Here is an 18,917-nt window from a genome sequence, read left to right as displayed (position 1 = left end):
TATAAGAGCTGTAAACTGAAGCCTTGCAGCGTTGCAAGACGCTTTCGACATAAATCCTTCATACCGCTCCCAGATGTGTATTCCAGGTGATGCAAGAAACTGTCCGAGTTGCAGGGAGATGGCAGAACATCTGTGCTTGGTCAGATCTAGTGGGTGGCGATGACAGATGCAGAAGGTGAGCGCGCACACTCGCCTCCACATTTGCAACAATCCTTCTCACCGCTGCATTGTTGCACCTCTTGTACATAAATATATATATATTTTTTTCGATTTGAGTGCTTCGTGTGTTTCTGGAATGTAGTCTCCTGGAGGACAATGGCGGATGGGATAGCGTGTGACTTAAAATGTAAACTGACACCCACATACCTCTCAGGAGCTCTAGGGGAAGGGAAGCAACAAACAGAGCCGGGAGTCGGAGTGGGCATTTTTTTTTTTTTTTTCCTTTTTACGTGCAAGATTATGGTGTGAATGCAGTCACTAGATAAGACCGTCTCCGATGTGGGAGCACTGGGGAGGAGAGTGAGGAATTGCTGGGACACTTGACAGCTCCCCCTCCCCTCACCTCTTACAGATGGTTTATAGGGTAACACTGGCTTTAGGATTGTCTTGGAGTTCTATCCTTTTAATTCCCGCACTGGAATAACCTTCGTCACTGCAAATACTCTGCAGGCTTCCCCGCTCGTCCAAGTCACTGGCACTGCTGCTGCTACTGCTCCAGTCAAGGTCTGCTGTTAAATAGTCTGTGCTTTCCACATCCACGTCAATCTCTTCTGTGGGGAAAGAAATATACACATTTAATGATTATAAAGGCTTCACACAGCATTTATTGCGTTTCCTCTCCACCTCATGCTAATACACAAGCTGCAGCTGCATCCCCCTCCTCAGTCTTTGAACTACTAGTCTCTAAACATGTACACAACCTGCGATCAGAGAATGGGGAAGTACAGGTTGCAAGAAGGTGAGGAAGATGCAACTTCCCTTTGGTAGAAAACATTACAAGTTCTCACGTATTCACACGTACTGCCTAATTATGCAAACAGGGTTGGCAAAACGATAAGTAGTCTTCCTTTTCCTATGAACAAACATGTTAGAAACTGACTTGCGAAATATAAGAACTATAGTGTACGAGGACTACACACTACTATATGGAGAAAAGTAGTGGGACACCTCCACATCTGGAATTGCTTGCCTGAGGAGGTGGTGATGGCGAACTCAGTCGAGGGGTTCAAGAGAGGCCTGGATGTCTTCCTGGAGCAGAACAATATTGTATCATACAATTATTAGGTTCTGTAGAAGGACGTAGATCTGGGGATTTATTATGATGGAATATAGGCTGAACTGGATGGACAAATGTCTTTTTTCGGCCTTACTAACTATGTTACTATGTTACATTACACCTATAGGAGCTTTTTGACCTCCTATTCCAAAGCCAAATACATTAATAAGGCGTTGGTCCTCCACACCCCTACTCTCAGCAGCTACAACAGCTCCCACTCTTCTGGGAAGTCTTTCTAAAAAAATCTTTGGTGGTGTCTGTGGGAATTTTTGCACATTCATCCCAAAGAGCATGTGTGAGGTCAGACACTGATGTTGGAGAAGAAGACCAGGCTCACGATCGTCTAGTTTATTCCAAAGGTTTTATATGGGGTTGACGTCAGGACTGTGTGTGGCCGGTCATGTTCTTCCACACCAAACTCCCCCCAACCATGGCTTTATGGACCTTGTGCACTGGGGCACAAGCTAAAACAGAAAAGAGCCTTCCAAACCATTCCCAAAAAGTTAGGAGGTCCAATTGTCAAAAATGTAAAGTATGCTGAAGATTTCCCTTCACTGGTATTAGGGGGCCTAGGCGATCCCTGAAAGAAAACCCTAGATTATTTTCCACAAACTTTACAATTGGCACAATGCAGTGAGGCAGGTAACGTTCTCCTGGATTCACGAAACCCAGACTGGTCCATAAGATGCCAGATAAAGAGGAGTGATTGATCACTCTACAGAAAACGTTTCCACTGCTCCAGAGTCCAGTGATGGCGGCTTTACACCACTGACACTTGGCATTGTACTTGGTGAGGTGAGGTTTGCAAGCAGCTGCTCAGCCATGACACAACGCTCCCTGCACACCGTTTACACAGGTTAATGGCTCAAGCGTTTAATTATCTGCAGTTATCTGGTCAGCAGAACGTTGGTGACTTATGTCCCTCAGCACTCGGTGACCCTGCTATGTAACCTTACATGGTCTCCACTTCATGGCGGAGTTGCTGAGGTTCCTTCCACTTTTTTAAAATACCACTCACAGGTGATGGTGGAATATTTAGGGGGGAGTCACATTACACCAGGACAGCGCTGGTATCCGTGAGCTCTGTAGAGCCAGCTACAAGGGTTAGTAACGGCAGTCGGCATGGTGAGGGCAATAGGTCTGAATAAGTAACATGGCGTCACTGATTAGAGGGGTCTCCCAATACTTCTCCATATAGGGTTATGGTTGATGTTAAAGAGGACTTCATGAGATTTTCAAGCACTCACCCCGATCAGAATCCGACCTCTCGGAGGACACAGCAGATTCTATACTGTCCATTCTTATTCTTTCCACTCCAAATTTTTCTAGCTGCCTTTTTAAGTGTCGCTGCTCCCGCTGCAGCTGCTCTATTTGGTGCAGTGACTTTCGGTCACAATCTTCAAGTTTCTATAGAAGATAAAGCAAGTAGGATTACACAGGGCAACGCATCGCTACACGGCACAGACTGGCCTGGATCCTGATTAGCCTCACCTTTATGTGCAACTTTGCTCTTGTTAAGAGACTTAGCGTGGTATGTCTGTTAGATTCAGGACCTAAGGGGACCAATACTTTTAGCTTTTCCAGACATAGCCGCAGATGAGCTCTCCTGTGGAAGAAAACACAATAGCACAGCGGAGTTAATAAGTGGTTTGGGGAAGATCGGAGCTCAGAAACGTGATCAGACATTGCTATGCCCGAATAATTATAGGCTGCCACGAGCAACGACCTAAACCAGACTGGCCACTGGCCATTAGGACTAGTGTAACAGCCATCCGCTGATATAAAAAGGTCAGTATTGTACAACATATAATACTTTTATCTCCCAAATCTTAAAGGGGTTGTCCGGGACTTTACCAATCTGCGGGGGATGTGATATGTGGCACCCCCGCGGATCAGCTACTCCCGCTGCCGATGGGAACCGCTCAGTGGTGAATCTGCACAGCTCCGTTATCTACAGAGTGACCGCAGCCGGGTACTGCATATCTGCACCCTATTCAAACCAATTTGGGGAGCGGATATGTAGAACTTGGTCGCAGCCATCATTTTGTAGACCGAGATGTGCAGCTCCACAATTGTTAAGTACCGGCTGCCGCTGGCATAGGGAGTGGCTAATCGGAGGGTGTGCCAAATATTGCACCTCAGCTAATCAGACATTGACTATCCATCCTAAAGATCGTCCATTTATGTTTACGTCCCAGACAACCTCTTCAAGTTTCAGAACATTTTATGTATAATTATTTTACATGCGTGCTTAGTTATGGTCCCGTGTTCAGATTCAGAGCTCCAAATTCCATATATAAAACACAGGAGGTAATTAGCGGCTTCTTGGAAATACCACTGGACGGAGTGTAATGCATACTGGTTGCCAGTGGGGCTCAATAACACAACTCTATGCAGCAAGCTCCAAAGCGCCATCTAGTGGTGGCTGCAGGGAGAGAAAAAAAAACTCCACAATAACATGAAGCTGTTCAAAGACCTTCATAAAGAGCACAATCTACCAACACAATGGATCAATGGATGGTTGGCCCAAAAAAAAAAAAAAAAAAAAAAGGCACGAGCGGCTTATTAATCTTTAAAAACTTGACAAAAAAAAATAATTTTTACTTCTTTTCTTTTAGATTAAGCAATTCTTAAAGAGGTTGTCCAGGCATATAAAATTGATAATCTATCCTTGGAGTTTATCATATCAGATTGGTGGGGGTCTCACATTGGCGCCCCTATAGATTAGCTGATTTAGTAGCAGATTTGCGGCACATTAAATGGAGCAGCGCTGTTGAGCTCAGTTTAATGTTTGCTGTATATCTGTCCCTCATATTGGCTGATTGGTAGCAAGTCGGGTGTCCGACCCTGTTCAATAGAGGAGCTTATCCTAACGACAGGTCCTCGATATTATATGCCCGGACTTCCCCTTTAACTGCTCTCAAGATCTATCATTTCGACAAAGACAGACGTCTTGTCACATTATTCTAAAATAATCTGGAAAATTCCTACTGTAAAGACACAATGTACGATGTGAACAAAACCACCGTGTTACTGTAGAAACTAGACCCTGTACATCAACTTTTTTGAAGTAGGGAAATGCGACAAGTCTACACCATAATTATAGCAATTACCAGGGTGGAGTGGAATTGGAAAACGACTAAAAACAAAAACATCAATACAGGCACAAAAATAGACCTGTAATGACTCAAGCAGAGAATCGGGTGACAATTGAGACACTGCGGCCCCGCACTAAAGCCACCGGTGATGACTTAACCAAACAATAAGGAAGAGGTGATGGAAAGGGCTCCTGTAAGGAGACATGGCCGCGGCACGGAGGGAGAATAAACCAACATGGAAAGAGACTGGACCTACCTGTTCTTCTCCATTTCATTATGGGTTGATCTGAAATGCAAAAAATAACCAATGAATTAGTCACATCCGCTCTAATATTAGGCTTACACAGTCATTTAAATATAAGAAACGTGGCCTTGTTAAAGGCAGAGCCGGATTACTGTCAGGGAGACGAGGAGAGCGCCGTGTGGGTGCACCCATTACTACGGGAGTAAAGCACATGGGTTTCTAGGTGGAATCACAATTATAATCCAGATTGAGCAGAGACGTACGTCAGTAATACAATGTTTGTATTAGTCCTTAAGCCCCATACACATTAGACTAATGTCCGCCGCACCGGCCAATACGGACAGGTTTGGCTAACACTCATGTGTACGGGGGCACAAGCCGACTGAGTGTCGGGGAAAATGGCGCTCAGGTCTGTCCAATGTCAGAGTGCCGATTGTTTTGTTCTTCTGAAGATAAACAACCGACAGACATCGAGAATACAGGTGAGCTCGGACGAATGAGCGCTCCAATATGGGAGACACAGCCGAGAGGACTGTCGGCCGAACGATCATGGAGATGACAGTCATCAGATAGCGGGTTAAGGCTTGCGGATGCTACCACAGGTGGTCTGGTGACTACAAACACTTGTGAGAGGCAAGATGGTCACTAGAAGTACTTGTGAAACAAGGAACAAGAACATCATGGCTATGAACGATCGTGTTAACGAGAAGCCTAAGATTTACAGATGCTGGGAGGGCAGTGTGGTCACTAACAGGTATCCTAGGGGGCTGCATTAAAGGGGCTTTCTGAAAGCACTGGTTCCCCAAATGCGGTTTAAAAAAAAATTTTGTTTTCTCTCCTGGGTCCAGTAAAGAGTCTCCACCGCTGCTCCCAAAAGGTGTATGTTGTTGTCTGCAGCACTAACAACGCTCCAGTCAGTAACGGAGCTGATGTCAGCACTGGAGACAGACACCGGGCGTAGCAGCAGAAACGCAGTGTTGGACTCGGGGACGGTGAGTAAACCACATGTTCTTTTATAACAAACTGGAGTTTGGGGAAAGGGCCATTCTAAGACTGAAAAACCCCTTTAAAAACGCCCATAGGGAAATTTGGTGGAATATTCCTTGAAGGGGAAATTTAGTTCTTTAATGCTGGGAGTATAATTAAAAAGAAGAAGAAAAAAAAACAAAAAAAAAAACTATGAACTGGGATATAAACTGGTGTGCTTGCAGCATGTAAGCTTGCAGCAGCGCACTGTCACACTGGCCACTGAACATAAAAATACAAAAACAGCAATAGTGCATCAAAATAATATACTACCGGTAGTTAACATGTTTTTGATCACAAAAAATGCAAAAGCCATCCCACCACATCACAGTGACCCTAAAGGGAGACCGATTCGTGTCCACTGGCTGGGCCCCGTCCTTCTCAGCCCTGGGCTCAGTGGTTAGCACTGCAGCCTTGCAGCGCTGGGGTCATGGGTTCGAATCCCACCCAGGACAACATCTGCAAAGAGTTTGTACGTTCTCTCCGTGTTTGCGTGGGTTTCCTCCGGGCACTCCGGTTTCCTCCCACATTCCAAAGACATACTGATGGGGCTCACAATCTAGATTCCCTATCGGGGACAGTGATCATAATGTGTGCAAAACTGTAAAGCGCTGCGGAATATGTTAGCGCTATATAAAAATAAAGATTATTATTATTATTATTATCCACATGCATGGCACTTGACAGACAGTAAGGTTTTTAATATTAGAGTTAGGACTGTCCCAATTAGGTAACCGTGAAGTGGTGGGATGGCTTTTGCTTTTCTTTTTTTTTCCCCCCTTTCTTTTTTAATCAAAAAACATGTTAACCAAGTACCATATATTATTTTCATGCACCACTGCTGTTTATGCATTTACTGCAGGATATTCAATCATTATGTTTGTCTTTGCTTTTTTCTTGGGAGTATAACTTTGTAACAGGAGGGTAAATAAAAAAATAAATAAAAAAAATAAAAAAACATAACTAACATTGTTAAAATCAGTTTAACAATAAATAAGAAAAGTCTTTTTTAAAGATGTGGTGTGTTTTCTTTGGAGGCAAATTTTTAGCCACATGAAGCCCCCAAATTCTGCACTGGTGTCTCAATTTGAGTTCCGCCCCACTTCTAGTTCTGGAAGCTTCAGTTTGACCCAAGTAGACCTTCCTCCGTCTATCTGTGTCTTGATGAGGTGTATGAAGGGGCTAGCTGTCTTGTTTAATTTATTAGGTAAGCCAGCGCCCTAAATCACAAGTCAACAGAAGGTGGAGAAGGAAGCTCTCCACCAGTGTGGGAACAGCAATGGAAGTGAAGCTTCCTGGAACCATGAGAGGAGGTATGAAACTGCCCAAGTGTGTAGTACCAATAGGGAAAGCTTCATTAGTACATTATTCAAACTTGGACCACAACCAAAGAACTTTTCATGCCAATAAGAGAACTTCTTAAAGCAGATGACAAAATAAAAGCAGCTGAGCCTGCGAAATAATTAGGATGATGCAGCATTCTATGGGGTGCTACAACCCTTTCATTCTGGCAATATGATGACAGAGGGCCTAAAGCTCAACACTCACATTAGTCTAAAGTTGAGCAAAATGGACAATTTCAACCAAAATGATCATTTTTTTCTAGCTGCCCAGTGACAGACCGTCGGCATGTGGAGCCGTGTAGACCAGGTTTCAAATGTTTGTTCTAAATGATCAATGGTTTATCTTTTCCCTGTGTCATTGAACATTCGTTGCCAATGTGGACTAAAGTGTGTAGCCAAGTAACGATCATCTTTCAGCCCAACTAATGTGAATGGCCACCATAAGGGATGGATTACATGTACTCCAGTAAAAGTGTGCACATTTCTTAGGAGCTACAGTAGAAGCAGCTGTAAACTGACTTCCAGGTGACAACGGGGCACCATGTGGCCTTCTCCAAATATCTGGCTTGACACATCATGTACATTGCAATCACAGACTGGGGTATATGTATCAAAATGGATTCAGAATAAGGCCTCAGACATACCACACTGATGTGTGCAGACCCCAGGTGTCACGTGGATGCCTAAATATAGTTTTCTCCTACAGCTTAGAAACTGGAGAATAATTGCTTCGTATGGACAATAAGGTCATATTTTCATCGTTTTAAAAACAACATGGAGTAAATCATCAGGACACGTTTCAATCACTGAATTCAGGTTTTTCACCCAGTCCCAATGCCATAGGTGTATAACATCGAGCCCATGGCCATGGCATCTGCCTTTACTGTCAAGTCTGACAGAATGGCTCATTGTAAAGAGCTCACAGATACTAGGGCGGTCCTTTAAATTGAACATCACCGGTGTTATAAGTTGGATCATGAAAACTCTTCGCTCCTAAATATTCTAAGATCGACTGGGAATGGTATTACTGAGAAGTGGAAGCAAATAGGAACCACAGGCAAAAAGTGGAGATCGTGTAAAGATATAGAGCGCTGAGGAGAAGAGGGCATGAAAGGCAAGAATAAAGTGGGTGTAAATAGAGTTACACATTCCATTCCATCAGGTATGGTTGTGGGGTCTGCCTTGTGAGTGTGAGGGGAAATGCTGCTTTTAACCAGTCTGTGTCAACCTGAACGGCGCAACATCACTGTTGTAGTATGATGGACATGACTGTACGACAAACCAGCTAATCAAAAGAAGAGCTGTGGCTGCCAGCAGGTAAGGAGCGGTACTCCCTGTCCTGTTCAGTGACCAACGGAATGAGAAGTGAAAATAAGTTGTCATCGCTCTGCAAACTCAATAACTGCACAGTTCAAACCTTCTGATATCACCAACACAAAAACTGAGCTTCATGACATGGGTTTCCTTGGCCCAACAGTTGCATACAAGCAACAACCCAACTGGACTTGGCGACTGTCAGGAAAACATTACCTACCTGACTATTATGCCAGCTATAATGTTGGGTGAAGGAGGGATAAGGTTATGGGCTTTTTTTCAGGGGTTGGCCACCGTTGAGCTAATTTGGTGTTGAAGAACATGATTGGCCGCACAGAGTCCTGACCTCAACCCACCGAACACCCATGTGATTAACTAGAACAGATTGTGAGCCTGGTCCCCTTCTCCACAACAACATCAGACCTCGCAAATGTTCTACTGGATGAATGGGCAAAAATTCCCACAGACACCACAAAAATCTTGCAGAAAGTCTTCCCAGAAGAGAGCGGACTGTTATACTTGCAGAGGGATGAGCCACTCCATATTAACGTCTATGGATTTAGAGTGAGATATCAAAAAACAAGTACCTGTAGGTGCGATGTGGAGGTGTTACAATAATTTTGTCAACATAGTGCATCTGTGTCCCACGCATTGACAATATCACAAATGAAGTTTGGGTCTACATCAGAAAGGTGTTTAAAAAAAAAAGGGATTAAAAATAGGTAACACATGTTTGTGATGTGGAAGATTCAGCAGCATTGGTTACCCATTCAGCGAATGCCCCACCCTGCCCCTTCCCCACATTATTATATGAATCACCATTTAATGATGGTGTTTTCAGATCAATAGCCCTCAAGGCTGAGCCAAATGTCTTATCCCAACAACAAAGTCTAAATCCAGACCCAGAAGACCTTTGTGTGCAGTCAGCACCAACAACAAGGCTCACGACATAAGGACTCAAGATGTCTGACATGGTTACACTATGTTAATAGTATTTGCAGCAGTGCAGAAATTGTGACGTCCAGAAGAACATGTGAAGAGAAACGCTGGCACATACAGATGCAGCATGCACAATGGCTTCTTATCACAGCGGAGAATATATTGACGATACGAAAGGTATTGTTGTCACAGATGACCCTCCCTGTAAATGTTATCAGAGGAACAGGTCAGGCTGTTCCTAAACAAGTGATCTTTGGTGCAGCATCAGTATCAAACACATAAAATAACACAATCTCACATGTATAAAAGGGCAAGATCATTTACAGATATTCAAAACTGCATTGCAATACTACAGCTTGTCACTTCAAGGAGTCCAAAAGGAACAAGCAATGATGGATAGGCCGACGTGCTCGTAGTATCCGCTCACCTCATCCTGCTGAGGAGAAAAGTCAACATTTAAGTCTCAGAAACGCACTCTGAAAGGTACTTCAGGTCTGGTAAACTTTGAGGTGATCGGGGCTGGTGACTTAGTGTCTGATACCTGCTGCGTCTTGTGCATGAGTAATAATGTACCATGCACCTGACAGATATCAGTAGATGGAGGGCGAGGTGGTGCGTTGATAGAACAGGTGGACTTCTCACTCGGGAGGTGGGTGGACGACATCACGTAACTCCCAATGTAGAAGTGAGCAGCTGCACCTCATAAATTTCATTCTGAGGACTGGTGGAAGTAAAGGCCCTTGTACACAGATAGCGGTCAGCTCCCACCTGAAAGATTATTTTTCTCTTTCCCCCACCTCCACCATATCAAGAACTCTTGCCTCTGAGGAGTGTTCCTATGTTCACAGTCAGAGTCCTATCTCTAGGGAAAAGAAAAGGATTGTCCATCATGGAAGAGTCAGTAGGCCCCCATGCACATTAAGTTGTTGGCTGATAAAAAATGATATCGGCAAGTTCCGGCGACTTTACATATATTTGTATGGGAGCCTCAAGGGTCTTAACCAATGTGACATATCTGGGGATCACTGACTGAATCCCACTTGAAATCAAGCAGTTCTGCAATACCAAACCAAAGACACCCAATATCCCCGCTTCCAGGTAAGCCTCCATCACACATCTCCTATTTTGTCTGGTAAAATGCTACACCCCGTAATAGGAACCAGACAGATCCTATTATTAATGGTGTCTATTTGTCTACCGCTGGTGTTAGCCATGTAAGGGTTCCAAGGATGGAGCAGAGGGAGAAAAAAAAAACCCCCAGATGTGAACAGAGTCTTATGTGTTTCTTCAGACACCGAAATCCTGACAACTATTGGCATGCCTCTAAGGACTCGTGAGCAAACCTGAAAAACATGGGTTGCAGAAAGGAGTACTCGTCGAGATAAGGGTTGGCGTTTCGATGGGAGTGATTCATCCAAACCTATGAAAGACCGTGATTAAACGGGACAGGCAGCCAAGCTTCACGCTGACAACCGGCTTTCTTCAGATGGGAAGACACATTCCACAAGAAATGACATTCACTCCTAGAGGTGTAAGATTACACCGAGATGCCATTTTACAGGATTTTATGAAAAAGGCACTAATTACACACATGATATAATAGTAATACCAGACAACAAGGAAAGAATTGGTCATGACTCCCTGAATAACATAGTGCGGGCCTTTGAACAGGCCATGCTCACCCGGACAATTCAGTCATTACATTTTTCTACAGTGATGACAATATGCTTTGTGTTAAGTAAAAAGGGCAGCACACTGCAGCGCCAAAACATGCAAACTTGAAAACACGAAATTTGAACTGCATTACTGCACTAGAAATATGAAAAATGAGAGCTTTTAGCGCATAAAAATGGCCATATTTATGTGTACCTCGTAGCCACTTTACGGCATCTCTCTTATACGAGGTCCTACGCTTGACCTACCTAGTAATGCAGTTCAAATTTCGTGTTTTCAAGTTTGCATGTTTTGGCGCTGCAGTGTGCTGCCCTTTTTACTTAACTATATACGAGTTGGCGACTCTGGGTTCAGCACCTGTTCACACTCAGTCTATGTTTGGATGTGCAGGTCAGGTTTTTGAAATGTATTCTTTAGCCTTCTGATCGTGCACTCCCCGCCTCCTAGCCACAGGTGTTTTAATTATAGTAGGTCCAATACCCCTCCACAGAAAGAGAGAATTTGAGTCCAAGAAGAGGTTTCACATGTACCCATTCAGATGGAGACGTTTATTCTCGGTGAGGTAGGTCAAGCGTAGGACCTCGTATAAGAGAGATGCTGTAAAGTGGCTACGAGGTACACATAAATATGGCCATTTTTATGCGCTAAAAGCTCTCATTTTTCATATTTCTAGTGCAGTAATGCAGTTCAAATTTCGTGTTTTCAAGTTTGCATGTTTTGGCGCTGCAGTGTGCTGCCCTTTTTACTTAACTATATACGAGTTGGCGACTCTGGGTTCAGCACCTGTTCACACTCAGTCTATGTTTGGATGTGCAGGTCAGGTTTTTGAAAAATATGCTTTGTGTTGACATACTTTTAGTTGACATATACACACGTGGTCAAAATTGTTAGTACCCCTCGTTTAATGACCGAAAAACCCACAAAGGTCACAGAAATAACTTGAATCTGACAAAAGTAATAATAAATAAAAGATCTATGAAAATGAACAAATTGAAAGTCAGACATTGCTTTTCAACCATGCTTCCACAGAATTTAAAAAAAATAAAACTCATGAAATAGGCCTGGACAGAAATGATGGTACCCCTGAAAATAATGTGACAAAAGGGACATGTTAAATCACGGCGTGTCCAATAAGGCCCCTTTCACACATCAGTTTTTTGCTGTTCGTCACAATCCGTTGGCTTGACGATCAACGAATCCATCGCAGATTGTGAAAAACTGATGCGACGAATCTGTTTTTTTCGACGGATCCGACTAGCGGATCTGGCTACTTGGATCCTTTAAAAATCGGAGCATGCTCAGTTAAATTTGATTTGACGGATCCGGCGCCCATAGGCTTCCATTCGAGCAAACGACGGACGGTGACAGATCCGTCGCTGTCCGATTTTTTGACGAACACAAAAAACGTTACTTTGACAGTCTCCAGACAAACAATTTTCAACAGATCCGGCGAATGACGGATGAAACGGGAGGCCATCAGTCGCTAATACAAGTCTACGAGAAAAAAACGGATCCGGCGGCATCAGTCGCCAGATTTGGTTTTTTTTAAATTCTATGGATTGCGACTAGTGATAAGCGAGTGTACTCATTACTCGGGTTTTTTTAGTGTTCTGAGATTTAGTTTTCATCACCTCAGCTGAATGATTTACAGCTATTAGCCAGGCTGAGTACATGTGGGGGTTGCCTAGTTGCTAAGGAATCCTCACATGTAATCAAACTGTCTATAGGGTATGTGCACACGTCAGGATTGCATCAGGATTTTGTCAGGATTTTTCATCAGTATTTGTAGCCAAAACCAGGAGTGGGTGATAAATGCAGAAGTGGTGCATATGTTTCTATTATACTTTTCCTCTAATTGTTCCACTCCTGGTTTTGGTTACAAATACTGATGAAAAATCCTGACAAAATCCTGATGCAATCATCCAGCTGCTGTGAGGAAAAATAAATCTCAGAGTAGTCATAAAGACTCGGAGACCACCTGAGCGTGCTCAGGGAAAACCCGAGCAAGAAGTACACTTGCTCATCACTAATTGCGACTGATACCAAACAACTGATGTGTGAAAGGGGCCTAATTAGCATCACAGGTGTCTACAATCTTGGTATCAGTGAGTGAGCCTGTATATAGGGCTACAGATACTCACTGTGCTGTTTGGTGACATGGTGTGTATCACAGTCAACATGGACCAGAGGAAGCGAAGGAAAGAGTTGTCTCAGGAGTTAGAAAGAAAATTATAGACAAACATAAGACCATTTCCAAGCAGCTTGATGTTCCGGTGATTACACAGTTGCACATATTATTCAGAAATTTAAGATCCATGGGACTGCAGCCAACCTCCCTGGACATGGCCGCAGTTGGAAAATTGATGACAAATCAACAAGATGGATAATACGAATGGTAACAAAAGAGCCCAGAAAAACTTCTTAATAGATTAAAGGTGAACTTCAAGCTCAAGGAACATCAGTGTCAGATCGCAGCATCCATTGTTGCATCAGCCAAAGTGGACTTCATGGGAGACGACCAAGGAGGACACCATTGTTGAAAAAAAAAATCATAAAAAGAAATGTGCTGCCCAGTGTCAGAAAGCTTGGTCTCAGTTGCAGATCATGGGTCTTGCAACAGGACAATGACCCAAAACACACTGCTAAATACACCTAAGAATGGCTAAGAGGAAAACATTGGACTGTTCTGAAGTGGTTTTCTATAAACCCTGACCTAAATCCTATTGAGCATCTTTGGGAAGAGCTGAAACATGCCGTCTGGGAAAGGCAACCTTCAAACACGAGACAACTGGAGCAGTTTGCTCTTCAGTAGTGGGCCAAAATATCTGTCGAGAGGTGCAGAAGTCTCATTGACAGTTACAGGAATCACTTGATTGCAGTGATTGCCTCAAAAGGTTGTACAACAAAATATTAAGTTAAGGGTACCATCATTTCTGTCCAGGCCTCTTTCATGAATTTTATTATTTTTTTTTTTTTTTATTCTGTGGAAGTATGGTTGAAAAGCAATGTCTGACTTTCATTTGTTCATTTTCATAGATCTTTTATTTATTATTGTATATGTCAGCTTCAAGTTCTTTCTTTGACCATTGTGGATTTTTCTGTCATTAAACGAGGGGTACCAACAATTTTGACCACGTGTAAGTATTATGGCTCAGACTACCTGGAATGAAATGTGCTGTCCTACCAAGTTTAAGCCCTTTAATCCCATATGACGTACTATCCCGTCAAGGTGACCTGGGACTTAATTCCCAGGGACGGGATAGTACGTCATAGCGATCATGGGGGGAGCGCGGCCGAGTGTCAGCTGACTACGGCTTCTTTCACACTAGCGTCGGAATCTCCCCGTCGAAATGTGTCGGGAGAGATTCCGACGCTAGCGTTTGCTGCATTGCACAATGGGTGCAGCGGATGCATTTTTCCGGCGCATCCGCTGCCCCATTGTAAGGTGCGGGGAGGTGGGGGCGGAGTTCCGGCCGCGCATGCGCGGTCGGAAAAAGCGGTCTGTCAGGAGAAAAAAACGTTACATGTAGCGTTTTTTTCTCCCGACGGTCCGCAAAAGCACGACGCATCCGTCGCTCGACGGATGCGACGTGTGGCAATCCGTCGCAAATGCGTCGTCAATGCAAGTCTATGGGGAAAAAACGCATCCTGCAAGCACTTTTGCAGGATGCTTTTTTTCTGCAAAACGACGCATTGTGACGGATTGCAGAAAACGCTAGTGTGAAAGTAGCCTATCGCAGCTGACATCGGCACTATGTGCCAGGAGCGGTCACGGACCGCCCCTGGCACATTAACCCCCGGCACACTGCGATCAAACATGATCGTAGCGTTCCGGGGGCATAGCGAAGCATCGCGCAGGGAGGGGGCTCCCTGCATGCTTCCCCGAGATGTTCGGTACAAGGCGATGTGCTCACCTTGTACTGAGCGTCTCCTCCTTGCAGGCCCCGGATCCAAAATGGCCGCGGGGCTACATCCGGGTCCTGCAGGGAGGTGGCTTACCAGCGCCTGCTCAGAGCAAGCGCTGGTAAGCTGATCTGACACAGTGCTCTGCAAAGTGTCTGACCTTATAACATGATGCGCGCGCCGCGCCATGCGCCCAAACGGTGGTTCCCCCCCCACATATGGGGTATCAGTGTACTCGGGACAAAATTGCACAACAACTTTTGGGGTCCAATGTCTCCTGTTACCCTTGGGAAAATACAAAACTGGGGGCTAAAAAATAATTTTTGCGGAAAATTTTTATTTTTTTATTTTCACGGCTCTGCGTTATAAACTGTAGTGAAACACTTGGGGGTTCAAAGCTCTCACAACACATCTAGATAAGATCCTTAGGGGGTCTACTTTCCAAAATGGTGTCACTTGTGGGGGGGTTTCAATGTTTAGGCACATCAGGGGCTCCCCAACGCAACATGGCGTCCCATCCAGCCAATTTTGCATTGAAAAGTCAAATGGCGCTCCTTCGCTTCCAAGCTCTGCCATGCGCATAAACAGTGGTTTACCCCCACATATGGGGTATCGGCGTACTCAGGACAAATTGTACAACAACTTTTGGGGCCCATTTTTTCCTGTTACCCTTGGTAAAATAAAACAAATTGGAGCTGAAGTAAATTTTTTGTGAAAAAAAAAAATGTTCATTTTTTTTTTTTTTAAACATTCCAAAAATTCCTGTGAAACACCTGAAGGGTTAATAAACTTCTTGAATGTGGTTTTGAGCACCTTGAGGGGTGTAGTTTTTAGAATGGTGTCACATTTAGTTATTTTCTATCATATATATCCCTCAAAATGACTTCAAATATGATATGGTCCCTAAAAAAAAAAAAAAAAAAAATGATGAAACTGGGAAACCCCCTTTTAACGGCTTAGTAATATTTCTATTTTGGGTTTTAAAGTTTGCTTACATTCATATAAAAGGCACCATTACGAGGGAGCTGTCACCATAGATTTGCAAATTTTATTAAGTATTACTTCAGTGTTGAAGACTTTCAATTCCTTTTGATGTTGTATCATGAGTAAATGGCGCCTGGTTGTTTTTTGGTTGGATTTAAAGGGATACTAGAATATGCCAGCACGAGTTTGAGAGGTATTAGAGAGCGATAAAGATCTGCTGACACTGACTGATATGCCATAAGAAAAAAAAGTCAATCCTTTCTGGAATTTTTGGGGTCTACAAATGATGTCCACGTGCCAATATTTGCTACCTCTTCTCAGGTCAGAAGCTCATCTGTGCTATGTAACATAATTGTAATAAGGGATGTACAGAGCTGTTGTCCAATATGAATCTTTTTTTGACCAATAATCAAAGGGGTTCTCTTGCACCTCTCACTTCCACATCAGGAGGAGAAAAAAAACGCAGAAGACGTTGTGTAGACAACTGAACCAAGGTATCTTGTGCGTGTTCCAGTCCAATGATTAGGTATGTTGTAAGATACCGGCTGTCTATGCACGAGACCTGGCAGACCCCTGTCAAAACAATGTCATTTCTCCCTCCTAATGTGAAAGAGGGATGAGGGAGAATCCCCTTATACAGGTCCTTCTCAAAAAATTAGCATATAGTGTTAAATTTCATTATTTACCATAATGTAATGATTACAATTAAACTTTCATATATTATAGATTCATTATCCACCAACTGAAATTTGTCAGGTCTTTTATTGTTTTAATACTGATGATTTTGGCTCAATAAATTAGCATATCAAGAAAAGGTTCTCTAAACGACCTATTACCCTAATCTTCTGAATCAACTAATTAACTCTAAACACACGCAAAAGATACCTGAGGCTTTTATAAACTCCCTGCCTGGTTCATTACTCAAAACCCCCATCATGGGTAAGACTAGCGACCTGACAGATGTCAAGAAGGCCATCATTGACACCCTCAAGCAAGAGGGTAAGACCCAGAAAGAAATTTCTCAACAAATAGGCTGTTTCCAGAGTGCTGTATCAAGGCACCTCAATGGTAAGTCTGTTGGAAGGAAACAATGTGGCAGAAAACGCTGTACAACGAGAAGAGGAGACCGGACCCTGAGGAAGATTGTGGAGAAGGACCGATTCCAGACCTTGGGGAACCTGAGGAAGCAGTGGACTGAGTCTGGTGTGGAAACATCCAGAGCCACCGTGCACAGGCGTGTGCAGGAAATGGGCTACAGGTGCCGCATTCCCCAGGTAAAGCCACTTTTGAACCATAAACAGCGGCAGAGGCGCCTGACCTGGGCTACAGAGAAGCAGCACTGGACTGTTGCTAAGTGGTCCCAAGTACTTTTTTCTGATGAAAGCAAATTTTGCATGTCATTCGGAAATCAAGGTGCCAGAGTCTGGAGGAAGACTGGGGAGAAGGAAATGCCAAAATGCCTGAAGTCCAGTGTCAAGTACCCACAGTCAGTGATGGTGTGGGGTGCCATGTCAGCTGCTGGTGTTGGTCCACTGTGTTTCATCAAGGGCAGGGTCAATGCAGCTAGCCATCAGGAGATTTTGGAGCACTTCATGCTTCCATCGGCTGAAATGCTTTATGGAGATGAAGATTTCATTTTTCAGCACGACCTGGCACCTGCTCACAGTGCCAAAACCACTGGTAAATGGTTTACTGACCATGGTATTACTGTGCTCAATTGGCCTGCCAACTCTCCTGACCTGAACCCCATAGAGAATCTGTGGGATATTGTGAAGAGAAAGTTGAGAGACGCAAGACCCAACACTCTGGATGAGCTTAAGGCCGCTATTGAAGCATCCTGGGCCTCCATAACATCTCAGCAGTGTCACAGGCTGATTGCCTCCATGCCACGCCGCATTGAAGCAGTCATTTCTGCCAAAGGATTCCCGACCAAGTATTGAGTGCATAACTGAACATTATTATTTGTTGGTTTTTTTGGTTGTTATTAAAAAACACTTTTATTTGATTGGATGGGTGAAATATGACAATTTATTGAGACAGGTTTTTTGGGTTATCAGGAGTTGTATGCCAAAATCATCAGTATTAAAACAATAAAAGACCTGACAAATTTCAGTTGGTGGATAATGAATCTATAATATATGAAAGTTTAATTGTAATCATTACATTATGGTAAATAATGAAATTTAACACTATATGCTAATTTTTTGAGAAGGACCTGTAGACATCATCTGAGTTACTGGCCATAAGGCAACTTAAAGGGGTTCTCCAGCACAGGAAAACATGGTCGCTTCCTTCCTAAATATTGCTCTACTGTTCACAGATTTTGTGTTGCATCACAGCTGAGCTCTATTCACTAAAATACCAAAACACAACCAGCGGAGAACTGCGGAGCCAATTTGGAAGAAAGTAGACATGTGTTACCAATAGTGGAGAACCAGTAATAGATTGCAGATCACATCAACATGACATGTAGTCATGCTTTTTTCTAAGAATTGCCTGGAATAGTCCTATAGCAGTGCTCATCCTGTTCTTCCAAGTTCATGAAGAAAATGGTGGTCCTTACTGACCTGAAGGCCCTCAAAGCAGTAGGAGAAAAAAATAAATAAAAAAATTATATATATATCTCCTATGTCTGGAGCATTTCAGTTGTTCAATAGGTGATTTGCTGACCGTATTGCACCATTGTGTCCCTGTAGTGTTCGACATTGAATTAAAAATAAATGGGCAACGTTCACACGTATTTGGTCAGTATTTTACCACAGTATTTGGTCAGTAAGCCAAAACTAGGAGTTGAATAATCAAAAGGAAAAAGTATAATAGGAACACGCCACCACGCCGGTATTCATCACCCACTCCAGGTTTTGGCTTATAAATACTGAGGTAAAATACTGAACGTGGCTGTAAGAGACCGATATGCTGATCTTTGTCTAGTCCGAGGATCCAGTAAAACACCTTGCAGACGTCGCAGTATTATTCCATATTTTAGTACTTCGTTTTTACATAAGTATTGTCTAGCATTCAGGCTGGCACAACAGAAAAGAGACATATGGCCATGGAAAAGACTGATCTGCGATTTTTTTTTTTTTTTTTAATAAGTGGTTATCCCATTTGACATA

At 43.4% G+C, this 18,917-nt stretch overlaps 1 protein-coding gene across 2 annotated transcripts in view; it reads right to left on the bottom strand.

The window, feature by feature from the left end:
• Positions 1-267: 267 nt before the first annotated feature.
• MXD1 (MAX dimerization protein 1) overlaps positions 268-18,917 on the bottom strand; it is a 38,663-nt gene continuing 20,013 nt past the window's right edge. The window contains exons 3-6 of one of the 2 annotated variants that reach the window (XM_069766537.1): positions 4,631-4,660; positions 2,768-2,882; positions 2,524-2,683; positions 268-770 (exon numbers count right to left, since the gene is read on the bottom strand). In XM_069766537.1, the coding sequence (XP_069622638.1) occupies positions 577-770; positions 2,524-2,683; positions 2,768-2,882; positions 4,631-4,660 (499 nt within the window). In that variant the 3' untranslated portion in view covers positions 268-576. The remainder of the gene's footprint in view (positions 771-2,523; positions 2,684-2,767; positions 2,883-4,630; positions 4,661-18,917) is intronic. The other variant, XM_069766536.1, reaches the window with a different exon arrangement.

Source organism: Ranitomeya imitator, chromosome 4 (assembly GCF_032444005.1).
Source record: "Ranitomeya imitator isolate aRanImi1 chromosome 4, aRanImi1.pri, whole genome shotgun sequence".
Lineage (NCBI taxonomy): Eukaryota > Metazoa > Chordata > Amphibia > Anura > Dendrobatidae > Ranitomeya > Ranitomeya imitator.
This window is presented reverse-complemented; position numbering and strand designations above follow the sequence as displayed.